Source organism: Solanum pennellii, chromosome 12, assembly GCF_001406875.1.
Source record: "Solanum pennellii chromosome 12, SPENNV200".
Classification (NCBI taxonomy): domain Eukaryota; kingdom Viridiplantae; phylum Streptophyta; class Magnoliopsida; order Solanales; family Solanaceae; genus Solanum; species Solanum pennellii.
Genome location: NC_028648.1, coordinates 48,132,721 through 48,152,802, shown reverse-complemented (window position 1 = coordinate 48,152,802; position 20,082 = coordinate 48,132,721). Strand labels below are relative to the sequence as shown.

Here is a 20,082-nt window from a genome sequence, read left to right as displayed (position 1 = left end):
TAAACACCAAAATACAAAACCTACCCTAAATAATAACGAGATCTACTTTAAAAATCAGACTCAAAAGAAAATTTACCAAATAAATAATTCTGAAGTTGAATAAATTTGGATACAAAAATACATAAATGGTCAAGAAAAATACATTGAAAAACTAAAAATTTATCATATTAACCGAATAAATATAAATCAAAAGAAAGTTATCTAATTAAATGAGAATATGATGCAAATATTTTATTTGATCTTTTTCAATTTTAATAAAAAAGAAGAAGAAATAATTATAAATCACAAGAAGGGGAATACAATTAATGAATGGAGAGAAAGTGGAATTGATGAGGAGTGACAATATAATATATTTTAGGAGGATAATTATAAATATATAATTTGCTATAAAAACAATATATGAGGCAGAACGTGTGATTAATGTGAAATAAATTAGGAACTAAACTAGGATACATTATATTTTTTGAAATATTGACATAATGACATTTTTAATTATTATTTTAAAGTGTTTTTGTTTTTAACAATTATATTGAAATTTTGGTTTGTTAATTACGATTTATAGTTACATGTTATAAGGAGGAGAGTGGCGAGCGAGATTGGGAGAGGGAAAAGAGAGGGCAGAGAAGTGAATTGTATATGTATATCAGTTAGATATTTTATAAGTGTAATTGGTATACATATATATTTGTGTATATGGCGGTGGAGATTGACAGAGAGGAGAGAGGTGAGTGAGAGCTCAATAATTTGTATAATTCACATCTCTTTTGTATAATCCGACTACATTTGTATAATTCACGAGTTTTTTGTATAATTGAGTAATACCAAGTCTGGAATTTTATAAATATGGTAAAACTCAAAATAATGAATTGATACAAACATGAACATATGAACTTTAAGCAAGTATACTTTATATTATACAAATTACATTATATAAATTATATTATAATTTTTTTGAACACTACGGTTTATACAATTTTTAAAAAGTTATACACAAAAAGATTGAATGTATATGGTGATAAAACTGAAAAATCAAAGGAAATCATAGTCATATACAAATGCAAACCATCATATACAGACACAAATCAAGCGAAGAATTGTTAGTTGTGAATTATACAAACGTGATTAATTATGCAAACTCGAAGCTAGTTCACGTAATTAATAGTTAATGTTAGTCGTGAGTACGTAATTATAGCAAACAATAGTTATGATGACTTATTAAGTAGTATAAGTTTGCTTAACTGGGTAATTTTTCTAAATAGTAACTTATAAGTCATAAGTAGAATATACCTATTTTTGCGGAAAAAGGGTCAAATGCCCCCTCAAGCTATCGCCATATTTTCAACTACACACTTAACCTTGACGGCGGTCCTACTACCCCTCTATCCCCCCTACTGAACCTTTTTTTTTATATTAGTTCACCCTCACATGCTGACGTGTCCACATAAATCAGATTTATAAAATATGTGTGTATACATGCGTGGTCCACGTATATATTAGTGGATCCCACGAATTTACATGACTTACAAATTGACACGTATCACAGAACTGTACCTTTACCTTTTAGGAACCTAATCGACCCTTCTTCTTTCATTCCCTCCTAATATCTTAATAAAATTCTTTCTTCTTCCGTTCATGCTGTTCTTTCATTATTGTTGCTCATAAATGATTCTTACTATTTCTTCTGAGAAAAAGGTTAGATCTTTGCTAGTTGAATATTATTTTGATGGTAGTTTTTGATTAGGGTTTGTTTTTTATGCGTATTCAGATGTTATTTTGACTGTTGTGTTATAATATGTAGTTTATTAGGGCCTTTTAAGGTTTATTAGGGTTAATTCTAATTGAAGGTTATTCTTTACCAACTGAATGTTATCTTGAAATTTGATTTTAATTTTGATGGTATAGTGTTTGATTAGGTTTTGTTGTTTTGGGCATTCAAATATCATTTTGATATGTGTGTCATAGTAATAGGGGTTCAATGTTGATTAGGGTTAGTTTTAATTGAAGTTTATTCACTTCAAACAATAGTGTTCAATTAGAGATTTTTTTTTCTTTTTCTCCCTTGTTTAGTTGCTTCAGAATTTTTTAAGCAACTAAATAGTTATTTACATGTTTTCGTGAACTTATACAGTCTAGTAGTTTACTGATAAAGTAGAACCTTAGAAAACAGACTTTCTCATTTTCTTACTAGTGTTACCTTGTTCAGGTAGGAGATGAGTGAATTTACTTTGGTTACTTAAGATGGTATCATGGCGGAGTCTCAAATTTGGGTAGTGGAAAACCAATTTACAGTGGTAGGCAAGTTACATAGTTTTTGGATGTTGATGTGGATAGATTCTCCTATTTTTAGTTAAGAGGCTACATAAAAGAATTGAGATATACAATAACTTGCACCTTTAGTATCAAACATCCTAACATCGGCATTCTGAAAGATATTCATAATGATATGGATATTTTAGACTTAAGTTGTTTCTTTGGATTATAGAGATATTGTGGAGGTATATGTAAAGCACTTGATTGATGATGCAGTTGTGGAAACCACATCTATCTATTAGAAAATATCCCTCATGGGGATATGGAGGAATTTGGTTAAGCTTTTAATAAATTAAATGACCAAAGTGGAATAGGTGAAGACCCTTTTATTACCAATGATACTAGATCTCAATCTCCCGCAACTTCTTTCACTACTCATGTTGCTACTGCTTCTACCCCAACTCCTTCCACTACAACTACTACTCCTAGATCTCTTTTCACTATAACTCATTCCACTACAATCCTCCCACTACAATTGCTTCTTCAAGATCTCCTTCCACTTCAACTCCCCTTAAATGCTGCATATCCTAGTACATAAAATTTTGATGATCTAGTTTCATGCCCTGTTGAATATGATCTCTTAGAGAAAGAGGGTTCTGATTACTCAACTGAAGATAGTGTTGAGTCTGAATGTGGATTGGTGGGAGATGAGGAGGAGGATTATGGTAGTGATGTACATGAAAAAAGTTAGGAAATTGAGGGCTGAAAAGAGATCTCAGATTTAGATTTTTAATGAAACTCAAACAGGTAAAATAAGTGTTGAAGGAAGATTATGATATGATGAGCCTTATTTTGCAAGTTCTGATGATGGAGGTTATGAATAGTGATGAATGTGTTGAATCTGAAAGAGTAAATTTACCAAGAACTGTAAATTTATCAAGAAGGAGGAGGACAAATAATCAGGATATTATACATGATCCTACAACCAAGAAAGTTGGATGACAATTGGATATGGTCTTTGCAGATGTGAATGAATTCAGAAGTGTAGTAAGTAAATATGTTGTAAAAAAAAAAGCTCAAATATAGAAGTGTGTGAATAAGCCAAAAAGAGTTAGATGTAGGTGCACGAAAGATTGTCCATGACTTTTGTTTGCATGTCTTGACAAAACAACAAATGATTTCATGATAAAGACTTACAATCTAAATCATAGTTATAACAATATAACTAAAAATTATTTGTGCAATGCAAAGTTCATATCTACACATTTTAGAGAAAAGATTAACGAGCAACAAAATATAAGACTTTTCATGTTGCAAGAGTTGATAAGGGAAAAATATAAAATTCATGTTGGAAAGACTATTATTAGGAGAGAAAGAGCTATAGTTTTGAAAAACTTCATAGGTGATCATATTGTGCAATTTGGAAAAATTCTTGACTATAAAGATGAACTATAGAGGACCAATCTAGGGAACACTTGTGCTGTTAAACATGGTGAATTCGATGCTCTTGGTAGGTCGGTAGGTCAGTATTTCAGAGCTTTTACATATGCTTTGATCCATTGAATAAGACATTCCAAAATTGCGAAAAGTTCAAAGGTTTAGATGGTTGTTTTCTTAAAGGAGTTTGTAGAGAACAATTGTTAGTTGTTCTGGCCAAAGATGGTAATAACCAAATGCTACCACTTTCTTGGGCAATAATTGAGTATGAAAAGAAAAAGACATGGACATGATTTATCATACTGTTGAAGGAAGATCTAGGACTAGGAGATGGTGAAGATCTCATCTTGATTACATATATGCAAAAGGTATGTGTACTATTTTATTTTGTATTTGACTTTATCAATTTTCATGTATTTGTTATAATAACAAATCTAGATCTATTACAGGAATAAATTGGATCAATTCTAAATATTTTATCTGTTGCTAAACATAGAATGTACGCTAAACATATCTTAGCTAACTGGGCTAAGGATTGGAGAAGTCTCAAAAGAAGACAAGAGTTTTGGTCTATTTTAAAGAGTAACTTTGAATCTCAATGAGGAAAAATGTTGCAAAGATGATGTTGCTTGGTCTATACAAAATTATGGATGATCTTATGTACTACAACATAGAGTTCTGGTGTAAGTTTTACTTTGATAGTCAAGTAAAATGTGATTCTGTAGACAACCATATGTCTGAGTGCTTTAATTCATGGATCCTGGTATCTAGACATAAGACAATTATCACTTTGTTTGAAGAGATAAAGAGTAAATATGATGGAAAGAATAACCAAGTTAAGAGAGTTCACAAAGACTTGGATGTGTGCTTTTTTCCCAATGTCTTTGAAGGTACTACAGTAGAATACTGTTATGTCAATGAATTATAATATTGAATTTAATGGAGTTGATAGGTTGAAAGTGAGAGAAGGATCATTTCAACACTGTGTGGATCTTGGTAGGTGGACTTGTAATTGTAGGGTATGACAGTTAAAAGGCATACCATGTGCACATGTTGTGGCTGCCATTTACTTTAAGAAATGTGAACCTTTTGACTACATTGACAACTGCTATAATAAGGTATCTTACTTGAGTAATTATGCCAATGTCCTTCAACTTGTCACAAACATGAGATATGTTCTGAATCTACTAACCCCATAGTTGCACCACCAGAAATAAAAGGCATGTCTGGCAGGATTCTTAAACTTAGAAAGATTGAAGTTGGTGAGAGTAAAAAATCTGAAAGGCTGCCTAGAACTGGACTTGCCATGACATGTATTAATTGTAATGTTAGAGGCCACAACAAGAGAGGATGTCCACAAAGGGTTGAGTCATCAGTAATGGAAGAACCATTAAATATAGACAAGGAAAAGGGAAAAACTTCTTGTTTAGAAAGACCAAAGGTAACATCTTTAACTTTAATTTGGGATGTGACAGAGAACTCATAATAACTACAATTATTTTTAATTATATTTATAGAAAGCACAAACAGAAGGTGATCATTTTACAAAGAAGTCCAGAGAAAGACCACCTGCAGTACCTAGTGCATCTCCAGTTTCTACAAAGAGGTAAAGAGAAAGACCATCTACAACACCTAGTGCATCTGCAACACCAACAAAAGGTGCAAGAGGAAGACCACCTGCAGCACCGAGTGCACCTAATGCATTTGCAGCACCTGCAAAGAGTGCAAGAGGAGGACCACCTGCAACACCTAGTGCAACTCCTACATGTCCATTACCTGCTAATAGTAACAAAGGGAGAGAAAGGGGTAGGGGAAGCATATCCTCATACAAAAGGCAAGCAGTCATTGAAATGGGTGTGTTTCAAGCTGAAAGTGGATTCAAAGCTCTTAATGTAAATGTTTTCTATTGATTCAGTTACACTATTTTTTTATTGTTTAACTGCAAATTCACTTAGTAATTATTTCATACTTTGAATACAATCTGGGATGTCAAGTTGTAATATCTTCTCTAGTGGTACAACAAAAGTGATAAAATCTGTTGATGTTACTAGTGATATTGGTTATAAACCAAATACTGCAATCAAGTTGAAATGGAATGGAAAAGCATCAATCTCAACAAGAAAACTTCAAGAAATGAGAGAGGAACAAAGAAAAAAATCAAGATGAAGTAGTTCAAACAATCCAATCTAGGAAGTAATGATATTGCAGTACTGTTTAAGTAGGTATTAAAACATTTCCCATTTTGAATGATGATGTATTAGTATTGAACATCAAATTCTATTTTTGTTGTTGGATTTTGATTTTTGATTGTAATTTGACCTTATGTGAGGCTTGTTCTACAATCGATTATGTCTATTAAAGGTCTTTTCTCTTATAAATGGTGTTATGTTTATTCAATTTCTCCCTTATTTGTTGTAATATAGACATTAATATATCAACCACTTTATCCGAAAAGGTTTATGATATTGATATACAAAATTTCTCATATTACATATGACAACCAAAAGAGAGTTTCAACTCCTTTAACTAGTCACTACTCACTACTCACATATGTTATGACAATTCAATTAGTTTAATACTTGAATGAACCCTACTTTGAAATATGTTATTGATGAACAGGGCAACAACACAAATTACAATACACAAAATAATTTTTCAATCAAGCGTAAACCATTTAAAATTTCTTCGTTCGAACCTCTTCTCTTCTATCAAATTATCAATCAGAACTTGTTGAACATTGATTTGAATCTGTCTCTTCCAAACTTCATCTTTCAACTCTTTGATTTTGTTCACCTTTTCGGAGGATAAATTGGAATCTTGGATCGATTTCTTTTCTATCTCTCCATCGAAAAAAAATTATTATTGTTTGACTGAAAAAATAAAAACATCAGTTAAACCGAACTAAATCAAACAACTAAAGAAAAGTGACATACACCATAGTAGGGGCAAGACCAAAACCGTCTTTCAAAATTTGACTTTGATCAAGAAGTCTGCACATGCAACAAACTTCCGTGTTTACATTGTACTATGATTTTGATCATCGGGTTTGATTCTTCCATGCATAGTTTATTCAATTTTACGTTTGACATCACTAACCCTATTAACACAAAGCGAAAAAAAATTAAGTTGTCGAATTGGGAGAAGATTTCGATTGTTCAATGTGAAATTCGAGAAAATTGCAAACCCTAAATTCAATCTTAGTTGAAGAAGATACACCAACTTTTGTTAATAAGAGCAAATGGTATACAAAGAAGAGAACTTTTTTTTCAAGAACAAAAGAGATGGAGATAAATGAATTGGAAAAAGAATTAAAAATAAACGTATGGTTAAATAAAGAGTAAAGTTATCTTTGGGAGGCTTATTTGGACTCCACATGGACATTTTATTACGTTCTTACGTGCCTCACGGAGGTGAGTTAACGTATGTGGACACAGTAGCGTCTCAGAGTGAACTAATATAAAAGAAAAGGTTCAGGGGTAATAAGACCCCTGCAAAGGTTAAGTGTGTAGTTGAAAATATGACAAAAACTTGAGGGGGCATTTGATCCTTTTCTCTATTTTTTGCTCTAGATTACTTTAGAATTTTTTTGGCCTAAAAATGAGTGATTAAAATCACTTTTATAACTTTTTCAAATACCTTCACAATTTAAAAAGATATATATTTGAAAATCAAAAACACCTACAAATAAGTTAATTCAAACAAACAAGATGGCTAGAGTCTACTCTGTGACAGATCATTGGTTATCTTTCTTTGTGATTACCCCGACCACTTGTTCATTACATTTATTGTAAAATCAAATCAATACTAATGTTTAAAAAAAATAGCATTACTAAGAATGATAATAATGTTTAATATTTTTTTTAACGGAAAAAGGGTCAAATATATTATCTTCTATTGGAAATAGTTTAGTAAAAACTGCGCAAATCACATAATATAAGAAAGAAATTACTTCCTATCCCTACTCTTTCATTAATTAATAAAAATTCTCTTTTTTTAGTGTTTTTCGGATATATAATATTGTAGGCATATATTTTAATTAATAACGATTGTTTCTTATATTATTAAGTTGTTGTTATTAGTTTAAGCGTTGAATAAGGGACTAAAAGCAGAAATTAATTGATTCCCACAAATCACGCGTACGTTTCTTCCTTCAACCAACTAATTATAAACCTTTAACTGAATTATAATTTTAAAATTTCAAATTGTGAAATCTTCTTTCTGTTCTTCGAAAAAAACATTAAAAGTTTGATTCAAACAACTTCGGAACGCAATTTTATGAAGATTCAAAATGAATATTTTGTATATGTTAAGACATTTTGGATCATGAAAAAGTGATGTTAGATATGAGCGATATAGAAGTGATGTGATAGTGGTTGGAGAAAATATTTCGTTCGTAAATCTTATTTCAACAATTGCAGCTGAATTGGGTACTGATGAATTAAAAAAAATTGAGATAAGATACATTGTTGAAGGTAATTTGTCTCCATTGTGTATTCATAATGATATGGGGGTGAAATTGTACATAGAAATGATAAAACATGAGGTATAGGATTCGATATGTATTCACTTTGCATTGATACATCGGATAAAAATGATAAAGAGATACAAAATTTTGATGCAATAACAGGTGAAATTGTGTATGTTGAAGGTGAATAAAAGGACGCAAACATGTACTTTCTTCCTGAAAGATTTTTTATGCTTGCTTTTTAGAAGTACTTTTCTGCTTCATGTACCTAAATTTGTTGGGTTTTTTTCCTCAGGTACCTTAATTACATCATTTTTCTATTGAATTATTGAAGCCCCATAATTTTTTCCGTTTAAACAAACATCGTTGTCTGATGTGAAATCAGATTTATGAGGAGTATTGATAGAGGATACATATGTTGTTCCACTACTCATTAGTCCAATTGATAGTGAAAATGTTCGAGAATAATTGTGTTTTACTTAAGTCATTTGAACACATTAGAAAACAAATGAGACTAACACGGTTTGTCTTCATTCATTTAATCAAAATTATTACAATTCGAACACAATTGAAGGTATTTACAATAGAAAAACCGATCAAAATCAACCAACAGTGTTTTAAAGGAACAAAATTATGTGTGGTTCAATGATCAATAGAAAAATGACGTAGTTGAGATACCTGAGGGAAAAAACCCAACAAATTTATGAATCTATTTATGTATTTGGCCTTTAATAATTCTCAAATTATATACTTTATGAAGTACTTTTAGGTTACTATTTTATGATGCGATAAATGAAAAATTTTATGTTTTCAATTCTGGTTACATTTTTTGATTCCTAATTTTTGATAAAGTTAGTTTGGTATACCTTGTTGTTTGTCTGATACTTAATTGTTTGTAAATTTTGTATTAGATAGAATAATAGTATCAATAGTTGTGATGTGTTCCGAAGTTAAAAGAGACGACATATAAAGAAGATATCATTTGAAGCAACGATATATCATATACATAATATCTTTTTCTAAATTTTGTATCTACTAATAATAAAGTATCGGATATTCTGCAATTGAAAAAAATGATGATGATACTTAATATAAATAATAAGCTTTAATATGATCCATAAAAATGTAAAATTGTACTTGATACATAATTCTAACTATTATAAATCAGTCAAATTGATACTTATAGATATAATAAACTTTAATATGATATATAAAAATGTAAAATTGTACATGATACATAATTTTAACTACAGATTGTAAACTAGTCAAATTGATACTTAATAGAAACAATAAGCCAACTGATGAAACATTATGGTGTTTACTTTGAAAGGTAAATAAGTAATTTTGAAAGGTTCAATGGTTCTATTACCAGATAAGAAATTGTCTTGTCATCTCGATACAAAAGAATGCTTGGACGATGACAAAAAGAAAGAAAAAGAACTTAAGTGATAAGCCAATTACGAACAGAAATCATTGTGGACATGATAGACATGAAATTCACAACACGCGATCTTGTACTTTCTTACCCAAAGAAAAGTGATACATTTTTTTAGAAAAATACATTCAGCTTCCAATATAATGAAGTGTTACTGTTAGATATTAATAATTAGAAATTTCTTCAACTTTGAGTACATTTCTGCTGGAAAATAATTTAATGACACTCTTAAACTATTAAATTTTATAAATCTGGTAAAATATTTATATAATAATATATATTTTTTATTTTAATAATAATGTATATGATACATCATGATTGTGAATAATCATATTTACTGTAACTTTATGTTAAATATCACATATAAAAGGAAAGATAAAATGACAAATTTTATACATTAATTTATATAATTGGTACATGTTAAAATATACATTGTCGTGGTTAGATGTAAAGTGTATTTTTAACTTAATAAACAACCTCTTGAATGATAATACTGTGTGATACTTAAATTTATAAAACTTATTTATATCAGATAATTTTTAAAAGTATCATATTTTGTATTCTAAACCATAAGTACTATAATTATAACCAAAAAATAAAGAAAAATATACATAGTGAGATCAAAATTAAAATACATTAAAATTTAAATTCAAAATAACAAATTTTTTAGAGAAATAACCATTTATCCAAAAATCAACCTCCTAAGATTGTTAATCCTAGATCATTTTCTTCAAAGATAACACACCATATAGCAGATGCAACAATTCTATCCTTTTGGGGGATTCTTCCACATTCGCTTTAAAAGATGAAGTTTCATCCTTCTTCCACTGCGTCTTGTAAATATTATCATTCTTCATTATTGTTAATGGATCCTAAAAGCTTTTGGATCTATTTTCATTCCAACCATTATCGTCGGAATCATAATGAGTTGATTAGATCTATTTTCATGAAAGTTGTTATCATCAAAATAAAATACACAACGTACCATACTAAAAAGACAAAGCAGAATTCATATGTATAAGAAAATTGTAAATTAAAAACATTACGTATTTTTTTAAAAAAAAATTGAAGACTGAAAATAAAAAAATTGATGAAGAAATAGTTCTACCTCTTTAGGAACTTGAAATCGATGAACTTGAGAGAGAATAAATTTGAAATTATGAAAATTGAGTGATTGATGTAACTGTTGATATATGAAAGTGATTTTAGGCGTAAAAATAGGAACAAAAACGTTGGATTGGAAGGGAGGTAAATAATATATCTGGAAAATGAGAGGAAAAGAGGGATTTTTGAAATATTTTAAAATGGTTATAAAGTATGCAAAAAAAAAAAGATTGTGTAATTAGGTAACTTTACCAATAGTGTAAAGGGAAAAAGGACAAGTATATCGCCGAACTATCACTAATGGTATACAAATGCCCTCAGTTATGCTTTTTGTTCATTAGTACCTCTAGCGTTCAAAATCAGTGTGCATTTTCCCTCCCACTAACGGAAAACTTATTTGGTACACGTGGCACAATCCTACGGCTCAACCCAATTTGATCAATTATTTAACCCAAAATTCAAATATCCGCCCATTACCTTTTTAATCCACTTGATTTACCCATTACTCACACAAATAAACTATTTTAAAAAATGTACGGAGTTCATGCCTCAATAAATTAAATCCTTTAGCAATTTTTTTTGTTGTTTCTCTCTCCGCTACTTTTTGTTCAAATTAACTTTATGTGAAGAACCATAATCTCAATGATTCACGAGGAAAGGAAACATAAGTCATGATTTTATTCAACAGAGGATCAAATGGAGCATATTTGCTACTAATGACTTCAATACGAAAAACTTTATTATAAAAAAGAATAACATTATTACCCGTTAAATTCAAAATTTGTACTCCAACGACTCATTAAACAAAATTTGTTTAATATTTCAGAAATTGAAATTTATAAAATGATAGATTTACAGATTTTTAAATGTTTTTAAATAGATCAATTTTATTATTTTATTCATTTTATTTTACGTAAATAAATTTGAGTAAATTAAATAAAATCCTCACCGATTAGCATATTCAAATATGGGTTCAAGTCATTAACAACAATATGTTTAATTTTATCCTCAATTGAATTGCATAACGACTTATATATTCTTTCCTCATTAGTTTCATTTTGAATCATTGACGTCATTGTTCTTTTCATAAGAGTAGTTTCAAGAAAAATAGTGGGGATATAGTAACAACTTAAAAATTTGATTTCACGAATATTTTCATTACATAAACCTAGCTATTTTTATTTAAAAAATGGATAATGACCAAATCTGATAAGTTTTTGAATATTTAAGGAATAAAATCATAAGTTTATAGTTAAGAGACTAAAACCAGCAAGTGCTTAGTTAAGAGATCAAAACTGATAACTTTTTGAATAGTCAAAGGACTAAATCAATTAAATGTATAGTTAAGAGACCATTTCAGACCTACTCCTATATTTAAGAGACCATTTACGTCATTTTCTCTAATTAATACTTACTAGACTTATTTTAACTTGATTTACTACTTTTAAACTATGATCATTTTCATTATGACTTATTAATTTTTATTAAATTTTTTTATGCTATTTCATTATTATTTTTCGTTGATATTTTGTCATCACTCATCTCATATTTTCTGTTATTTTCTTAAGAAACACATTAGATAGTTCTATTTTGATAGGACTAAAAAAATATTTGAAATACAAGTTTAATTGTATATTTATATGAATACTTTTACCCAAAGAAAACTTTTTAAAATCCAAAAAGCACACAAAAAAAATCAATTTTATCAGTTTGTTCAAATTTATAATTTTAAAACTTTGACAAGTTGATTTGATTAAATATTCGAAAAATTCAAACTCAACCCAATCATGTGCCTCCTAGTAGAAGCATCAATTAAGTCTTGAGATGATTGCATTTAACTATCCTAAAACTGCTTAAAGATAACTCACATCCACCCACAAAAAACAAGAGATCGCCCCAAAAAATCCAACATTGATATATCCGACTTTATTAATTTGATTAAATTTATAAATTTATAAATTAAGGGATTGTATCAAGTTCTATGACAGATCCTACTACAAGTACGTTGGTTAATTTTTGGTAAATCTTAATGAATTTTTATTTTTGAGGCGATATCATAACTTAATTTTCGATGGCCATCTCAACTTGGAGGAGATAGCACTACAGTTGAAGCAAAATCTGCCTAGACACCAACACAGGTTGTGGTGCATCGGTGGAAGTGTTTCACCCTTAACTAGAGGTCTCGGATTCGAGCCTTGAGAATGGAGAAAATCCTATTGGAAGCGCCACTCCCAAATGGGGGCTCTACAGAGTGCGATCTAAATTTAGTCAGAGCTCCAATGTTGACTCCGGACACAGGAGGGAAAACAAAAAAATCTGCCTAGGCATCAGTAGCTCTCTTGTAAGGCGACTCCAAAGAGCAAAACGACACTCCACCAGATGCACGAAAAGAACTGAGTTACGCTGGAAGAGACAACGGACTGTGTAACAGTTCAAAGCTTATATGAATAACTTAACCAGTAGGACAGGTGACAAATTATCAGAATACAACCACTCCTCCTAGGATTAATGAGGAAAATGATAAAGTCAACTCGACAAAAATATATCGACGTTAAGATTCAGTTGCTGTCATTGCAAGCCTGCCTGCCCACTTTTAGTAATAACCAACCCCTTTTATTTCTGCTTGTGATTGCTGTGGGCCTTCATTCCCTCCATTTCCAAGGAAAACCAGACGACCTGCAATGCCCGGGGAATAGGATTCATAAGGGTTCATGATGGACAATAAACAACTTTGTAATCTTCCTGTACCGATTGCTCATTATGCATCACTACAGGTATTAATAGGCCACAAGATTACAAGTACAAATGAGCCAGAATATCATACCACCCATACTTTAGAACGAAAAACTTTCTCCAGTTAAAATGATAGCACACAAGCACTCATCATAGAGTTGGTGCCTCCATTAGTGGGTACCATAAGATCTCAGAAACAATTCCTTGTTTATCCAGACACAACTTAGTTTTTACTTGCATGTCAACGAATTCTAAGTGGTTTCGAACCCAGTGCAAGATGCATCTCTATTATTTGCTTTGAAGCTATTCAAAATTGGCTTTTAATTCAAGTATAGCACCTAGGTAATTTTCACCTGAAGCTCATAAACTTGAGTTCTACAGGACATCTTCAAAGTTCAACTAAAAGGGTTGCTATGATAGAAGATGGAAAAAAGATATCAACTTATAATGCAACTTGCTGACTTTGAGAGGTTACTGCAGCAACCAAGCCAGCCTTTAAAAGAAGCAGTTGCTCAGAGCATGGTAACCTAGACACTAGAATATATGTATATTTCCAACCTAGTATGACCAAAGAGAATATACAATTTCTAGTCAAGGTTAAACACGTAAATAGACAAAGAAAGCACAAGACTCATTTTTGATGGCAAAATGATTGCATACTAGAGAGAACAAAATAAAAGCTATGCATAGAGCTGAAATAGTAAAGAGAATTTAAAACCTATGTTGCTTGTACTCATAAAAAATGTCAACGGGTGTGTTGGATTCTCCAAAAGTAGTGTATTTCGAGAGAATCCAACACGGATGCAGCATCGAAAGTGAAGAGTCTATGCAACTTAGTTTAAAAACTACATGCAGGAAAATGCAAGAGAAACTAACTATAGTGAAGTAGAAAATAAGCACGATGCAGAAATAGATTTAAAAATAAAGGCATAATACATAAATATGCCCTTTAACTTGACTTCGATTCACATTTATGTCCTCCAACTTTGAGAGCGCACAAGTACACTTAAACTTGTATAATTATGAACAAATAAACACACGTCTCATGTGACATTCTACATGACAATTTGCGTCCTACATGTGTTATGCCACGTAGGATCCATGTGTCTACTTGTTCAACTTTATACAAGTTCTTGTATAATTATGAACAAATAAACACACGTCTTATGTGGTATTGTACATGACAATTTGCGTCCTACATGTGTTATGCCACGTAGGATCCATGTGTCTACTTGTTCAACTTTATACAAGTTAAGTGTCTGCTTGTGCACACCCAAAGATGGAGGGCACAAATATGAACAAGGCCAAGTTAAATGGCAAATTTATGTATCATGCCAAAATTAGAACTACATGCACAATGATGAAAAACAACTAAACTTCGCTGAAGAAGTAGAAAAAACAAGTAGTAAATTACCATTTTTTCGTATAGCAATCTCTCGTATGCGCCGTACAAGACCGGTGATAGGATCAGTGAAGATTTTTGTTTCAAGGTTACCCTCCACATACAAAATTGAACTACAATTTGCAGTGCATCAAACAATTATCAGAAGGTTAGATAATTTGAAAGGTAATAGGAAGCAGAAGTATGAAAATATAGATTAACAGAAAGTAAGCATTCAGTAAAAAATTACAGAACAAGATTTCATCAGATACCCGCTTTTCCCTTCCTGGGAGAAAATGGCCCTCAAATTTGGCTAAAATATAGCAATTAGTTATATGTTTTTCTAAAAAAGATTGTGTTGTATAACACTGAACTATTCTTTTGGGATTCTTATGATTTAGGGAAAAACGAAGAGCAGTGAATAAGCCAGTTTTTTTATTGCCACTCACGCAAGGCTTTACCTTCAAGCAGGCTATATTGACTTCACAACAAATAAAATTAGAAGTGGCTTGATTAACACAACCCTCATCTGGTTGAATATTTTAGGCAAACAATGATAAGCATTAGGTAACACAGGAAATCACAGGCATAAATAAATGGCATAAGCCCAAATTTAACTTAAAAAGTAACAAGATGGAGGAAACCGGAAGCATACCCTGGAACAATATTCTTCACGGCCATTTCCCCCAATCTCTCTGGATAGACCGAGACTCTGTGCCACTGAACTGCACACCTATTGGCATATTCTCCTGGCTCTTCATTATCAAACGGCCTCCTGTTGTTCCGAATTCCACCTGTTCCAAGGGATAGCAGAGTCACTGTCCTCCCACTTTTCAACCTCTTTTGTATAGGTATCTGGCCAACTTGACCAACCATGATTGCCTGTCCCGATTCCACAGAAAACATCAAACAAACTTATATATGCGGACTTAATATAGTTATGACTATGATTGTAGCGTCTTTTATTTTTCTTCGTTTAGTGGGATAGAAAGTAGGTATTTGCAGCTATACCAATTTCCCTTTAAATACTGGAACAACCATAATTTTCACACTGCTAATTCAAAAACAACTCAATCAATCAACCATTCCCTAATCCCAATCTCAGCTAGGGGTACGCTTAATGAATCTACTATCCAATCTGCTCTATTCAGATCCATTTTGTTTCTATACTAAATAATTCCGCTAATATGCCAAAAGCAAAGAAACAAAAACAAAAGATCCCCACTCAACCACCACAGATTTACAATGTATATATGCATGAACTCTATAGTGTGCATTTACATATTATAAAATACATAAGACACACAAACTACTATGAACTGTCAGGATCATATCTTTGTGAACTGTAACATGCAAAACAGTGTCTCAATCTATTAAATGCCAACAACCATGATTAGCTAATAGCTATATGAATGCTCACAACCATGATTCTCCATTTAAATTCATATTAGACCCACATTATGTAGAATAAAATTAAAAGAACCAAAAAAATAACAAATAAAGAGTGATATGAGTTTACACATTTTTTACTAAAATAAACATCTCTGAAAGGGCTAATAGACTCATAAAAGCATAGGACCTAAAGTACACATACTGACATGACTACAATATATAGCACCTATATAGATCCTTTTTTATTTCTTTAATAATTAAAAAAAGACATCCCTGAGGGCCACTGGCTCACAGTTCAAAACTCAGTAGATAATAGACCCACCCCTCTACCCCTCAACTTAAATGCCAGGCTTTTGTCTGCAGCAAAAATTGAACCCTTGACGTGGGCCGAACCCACAGATCACGAATTACATTTTACCACTATACCAAGGCCCTGGGGCATATCACCTGTATATAAATCCTTTTCATTGCATCTATCTTTCGCTAAGTTTGCATGGTATAAGAAATCGCAGTATTACGAGATAATTCCTTCCACCTTTTAGCACATTCACTCACCATGGTTTCACGCCTACAAACTGCTGCATTTAGAGGTCAAGACAGGACATGACCAGACCATCTCAACCAACCTTTTCTTATTTTATCCTCAATGTGTGCTACTTGTCCCTTCAGTCAAATGTTATCATATTCAATCTTGTCTAATCTTGTATGAGCATATTTACATCTTTGCGAGACTCATATTGTAGACGTGGAGGACTTTAATGCCCAATAGTCACTCCCATATAGTATTGTTGGTCTCATAACTGATCCATAGAACTTACTTGTTACTTTGGTAGGCATCATTTTATCACAACACTCTTTGCAATACTTCTCCATTACAATCATCCGATTTTGATTCTATGTATCATATTATCTTTGTCTATCATTCCATTTTCCTAATATATCATGAGTCTAGATATCTGATTTATTTGCATTGAGACACCCAAATCCAGCCTTATCTCACCTCAACTTCACTGTTCTTAACTTATTATCCTGACTTAACTTGTCGTGAATTTATCCAGTCTTACTCCAACATATCACACCCTTATTTTCTCCACAGTTCAAACTTTTGGTTAACTCCCACATTGATTTCGTTAATTAGCTCGATTTGGTCATCAAAATACATACATTATGCAAAACCAAGTTGTGTTGTGTCGGTTCCCTCATCCATAAACAGGGTAAACAAGTACGACTCAATGACAATCTGAGTAAGTCCACGATGATGGAGAACTCCTTTATATCTCCTACTACTGTTCTAAGGCCAGTGGTGACTCCTTCATACATGTACTTTATGACACTTATAAATTCAATTTAAATTTTTCTCTTCTTCAATATCCACGCAAAGGCCCTTTCTAGGTAATCTATCGTATGCTTTCTCCAAATTCCAAATAATAGATGCACAAGGTTCACAATCTAGCTTCATTTATCATAATTCACCTAGTAAATACCTACTCCTAATCAATTCCCGAGTGGACAAAGAACAATTATGCAGTTCAACCACATTATGTGCATGCATACCAACTATTGCCTCATTCATATATCATTACATGCATAGCCACATATTGGTAACTACCACCCAAACACCTATCCCAATGGCCAACAGTCATTTCCCAATAGACTCTTGGTATCTCAATGACTCAAACCCATAATCTCATCATTGGAGGAGGAGGGTCCTTTCGACTAAGCTATCCCTCTTAGTCCATGGAGACACACAAGTTCATTCTTGTAAATGGATAGAATCCTGTCTGACTAACACATGTTATTGAAAGCAATCTCTTTATACATTGCTTACAACAAACAGATGCACAAGCAGTGTGAACTTGCCTCCATTTGTTTTATTTTATTATGTAAATACATACATCCAAGCAAGTGTAAAGTAAACTATCAGCACTAAACATGCATTTAAACGCCCAATATGCATATGCATAAACCCGCTATTCACATCATCAACAAACAAAAACACACTATTTCATTTTTTGACCATGAACAAACAAAAACACATAATTTCATAAATGCAAACAGTTAGTATGACTTTCTAATGAATACCTAACATACAAAATCAATTTCTCAATCTGTTAATTCCGACAACTGGATACACAAGGTTTGCGTATCTATCTCTATCTATCAAAATTCACCTTGTATATTCCAACGTCCAAGCCATTCTCGAGTGTACGTTCAATGTATTTGCGTTCTTGCTTCATCTCAGAAGCTGAAGGTGATGAAAAACCAGTTGATTCTGGTTCAGAGTCCGAAGCAGGACCCAATTCATTGTGGTCCGAATCCGGAGAGGAGAAGTCATCTGTGGCTGAAGAGATTTTTGTGCAAAAAGACAGTGAAGACAGCTGCGAAGCTTTAATGGAGCTAGGGTTTGTCAGCATCGTGCGTAAGAACTTTCTCGACAGTGAAGACGCCATTGACATACCTTTGAAAGACAATTTTCTCCAGAAATGTAAATTTTATGAGCCCTTAAACCTTTGTACTACGAACTTAAACCCTTGGGTGCCGTTTGGTGGGAACAATTTGGGAAAAATGAGTATCTTAGTGAAAATTAAGAACATGTTTTATTATTGGGAAATTGGTCAAATATAACTCTCTACTTTGCTTTATAGTTTGACTTTAATTTTATCGTTTAAATAAAATTAAATTTATTCTTATCGTTATTAATTTCATCAAAATTATTTTTCATGTGACGAAATCCTCAAAATTAACTCAAGTTACTCAAATTTTCTTTTAAAATCACATTTCCTATTTTTAATCCAATGCCTTGATCTGCCCTGACCCCTCTATAGGATAAATCATTCACCTTTTATCCATTCTCTCAATTTTTTCATACAATCCATTTACTTCTCCTCCATTGTTTTTCATTTCTCTTTGATTGTTCTTCATAGATTTTCTTCAACAATTCATACTTGTTTAGTTGTTATGTACTATTTGATTGATCTTTTGAAGAACTTTAAAATAGTAACAAGTATTTGATTTTTCATTTTTTGGATCAGAGTGATATCATTGAAGAAACTGAAGAAGATGAATAGGAGGAGGAAGAAGAAGAAACAGAGGCGAATTTTTTCGTAATTTCTTGATTTTCATGATCAAACAATAAGTCAGAAACTTTCAAAGGCGATAAATTTAAAAAAATTTGTTAGAATTGTTGACACCCAATTTTGGCCTAAGATCTTCAATAATTCGTAATTTTGGGCCACAATACTAAGCCCGTCATTTGAGCCCATTTTGTATTTATTTAAGTATTAACTAGGTCAAAATAAAGCCATTTTCAGAAAAAGAAGAGAGAACCCTAAAAAAAAAAATTGATCCACTCTTCCTCTCCTTTCTTCCCCACGCAGCCCCCTCTCCTCTCTTCCTCCAAACACCCCCCCAGCCGCCTTCCTCTCTCCTTCTTCCTGTTCCTCCCAGCCACCCCTCTCCTCGACTCCTCTTTCTCCGTCCGCCTCTTCTTCTCTTCCTTTCTTCTCCATCTCTGGCAGCAGCTCCATCGGCAAAAACAACTCTGTAACAGCAGCCGAAGAAGCAGCTCAACGCCAACCCCATTTCTTCCTTTTTTTTCGTTTCCGACCAGCAGCTTCGGCAAAGCTCTAAGCCGAACCAAACGACCCCATTTTTCCGGTTAACTTCACAACAGAACCACCAAATCCTGACCAAAACCCAGCTCAAACATCCGCTCAAACAGAGAGCACCAAAAGCCGGCACAAACCTCACCCAAAAAGCTCTCTCCCTCTCTTCGCCAAACCCACAACAACCAGACCCAAACCCCTTCGTTTTTCTCCCTTTTCCGGTGAAAAATCCACCGGAAACGACACTGAAACAACCATTCCAAACAGCAGCATCAAACCA

At 32.2% G+C, this 20,082-nt stretch overlaps 1 protein-coding gene and 2 pseudogenes across 1 annotated transcript; 1 reads left to right on the top strand and 2 right to left on the bottom strand.

Annotated features, from left to right (window-relative positions):
• Positions 1-693: 693 nt before the first annotated feature.
• On the top strand, positions 694-5,583 carry LOC114075305 (annotated as a pseudogene).
• Positions 5,584-13,109: 7,526 nt separating this feature from the next.
• LOC107005635 (single-stranded DNA-binding protein, mitochondrial) lies at positions 13,110-18,771 on the bottom strand. The gene is made up of 4 exons (XM_015204276.2): positions 18,369-18,771; positions 15,461-15,687; positions 14,839-14,939; positions 13,110-13,367 (listed from the first exon to the last, which is right to left on the bottom strand). The coding sequence occupies exons 1-4, from the start codon at positions 18,651-18,653 to the stop codon at positions 13,285-13,287; spliced, it is 696 nt and encodes a 231-aa protein (XP_015059762.1). The 5' UTR covers positions 18,654-18,771; the 3' UTR covers positions 13,110-13,284.
• A 289-nt stretch (positions 18,772-19,060) lies between these two features.
• LOC107006304 overlaps positions 19,061-20,082 on the bottom strand; it is a 13,256-nt pseudogene continuing 12,234 nt past the window's right edge.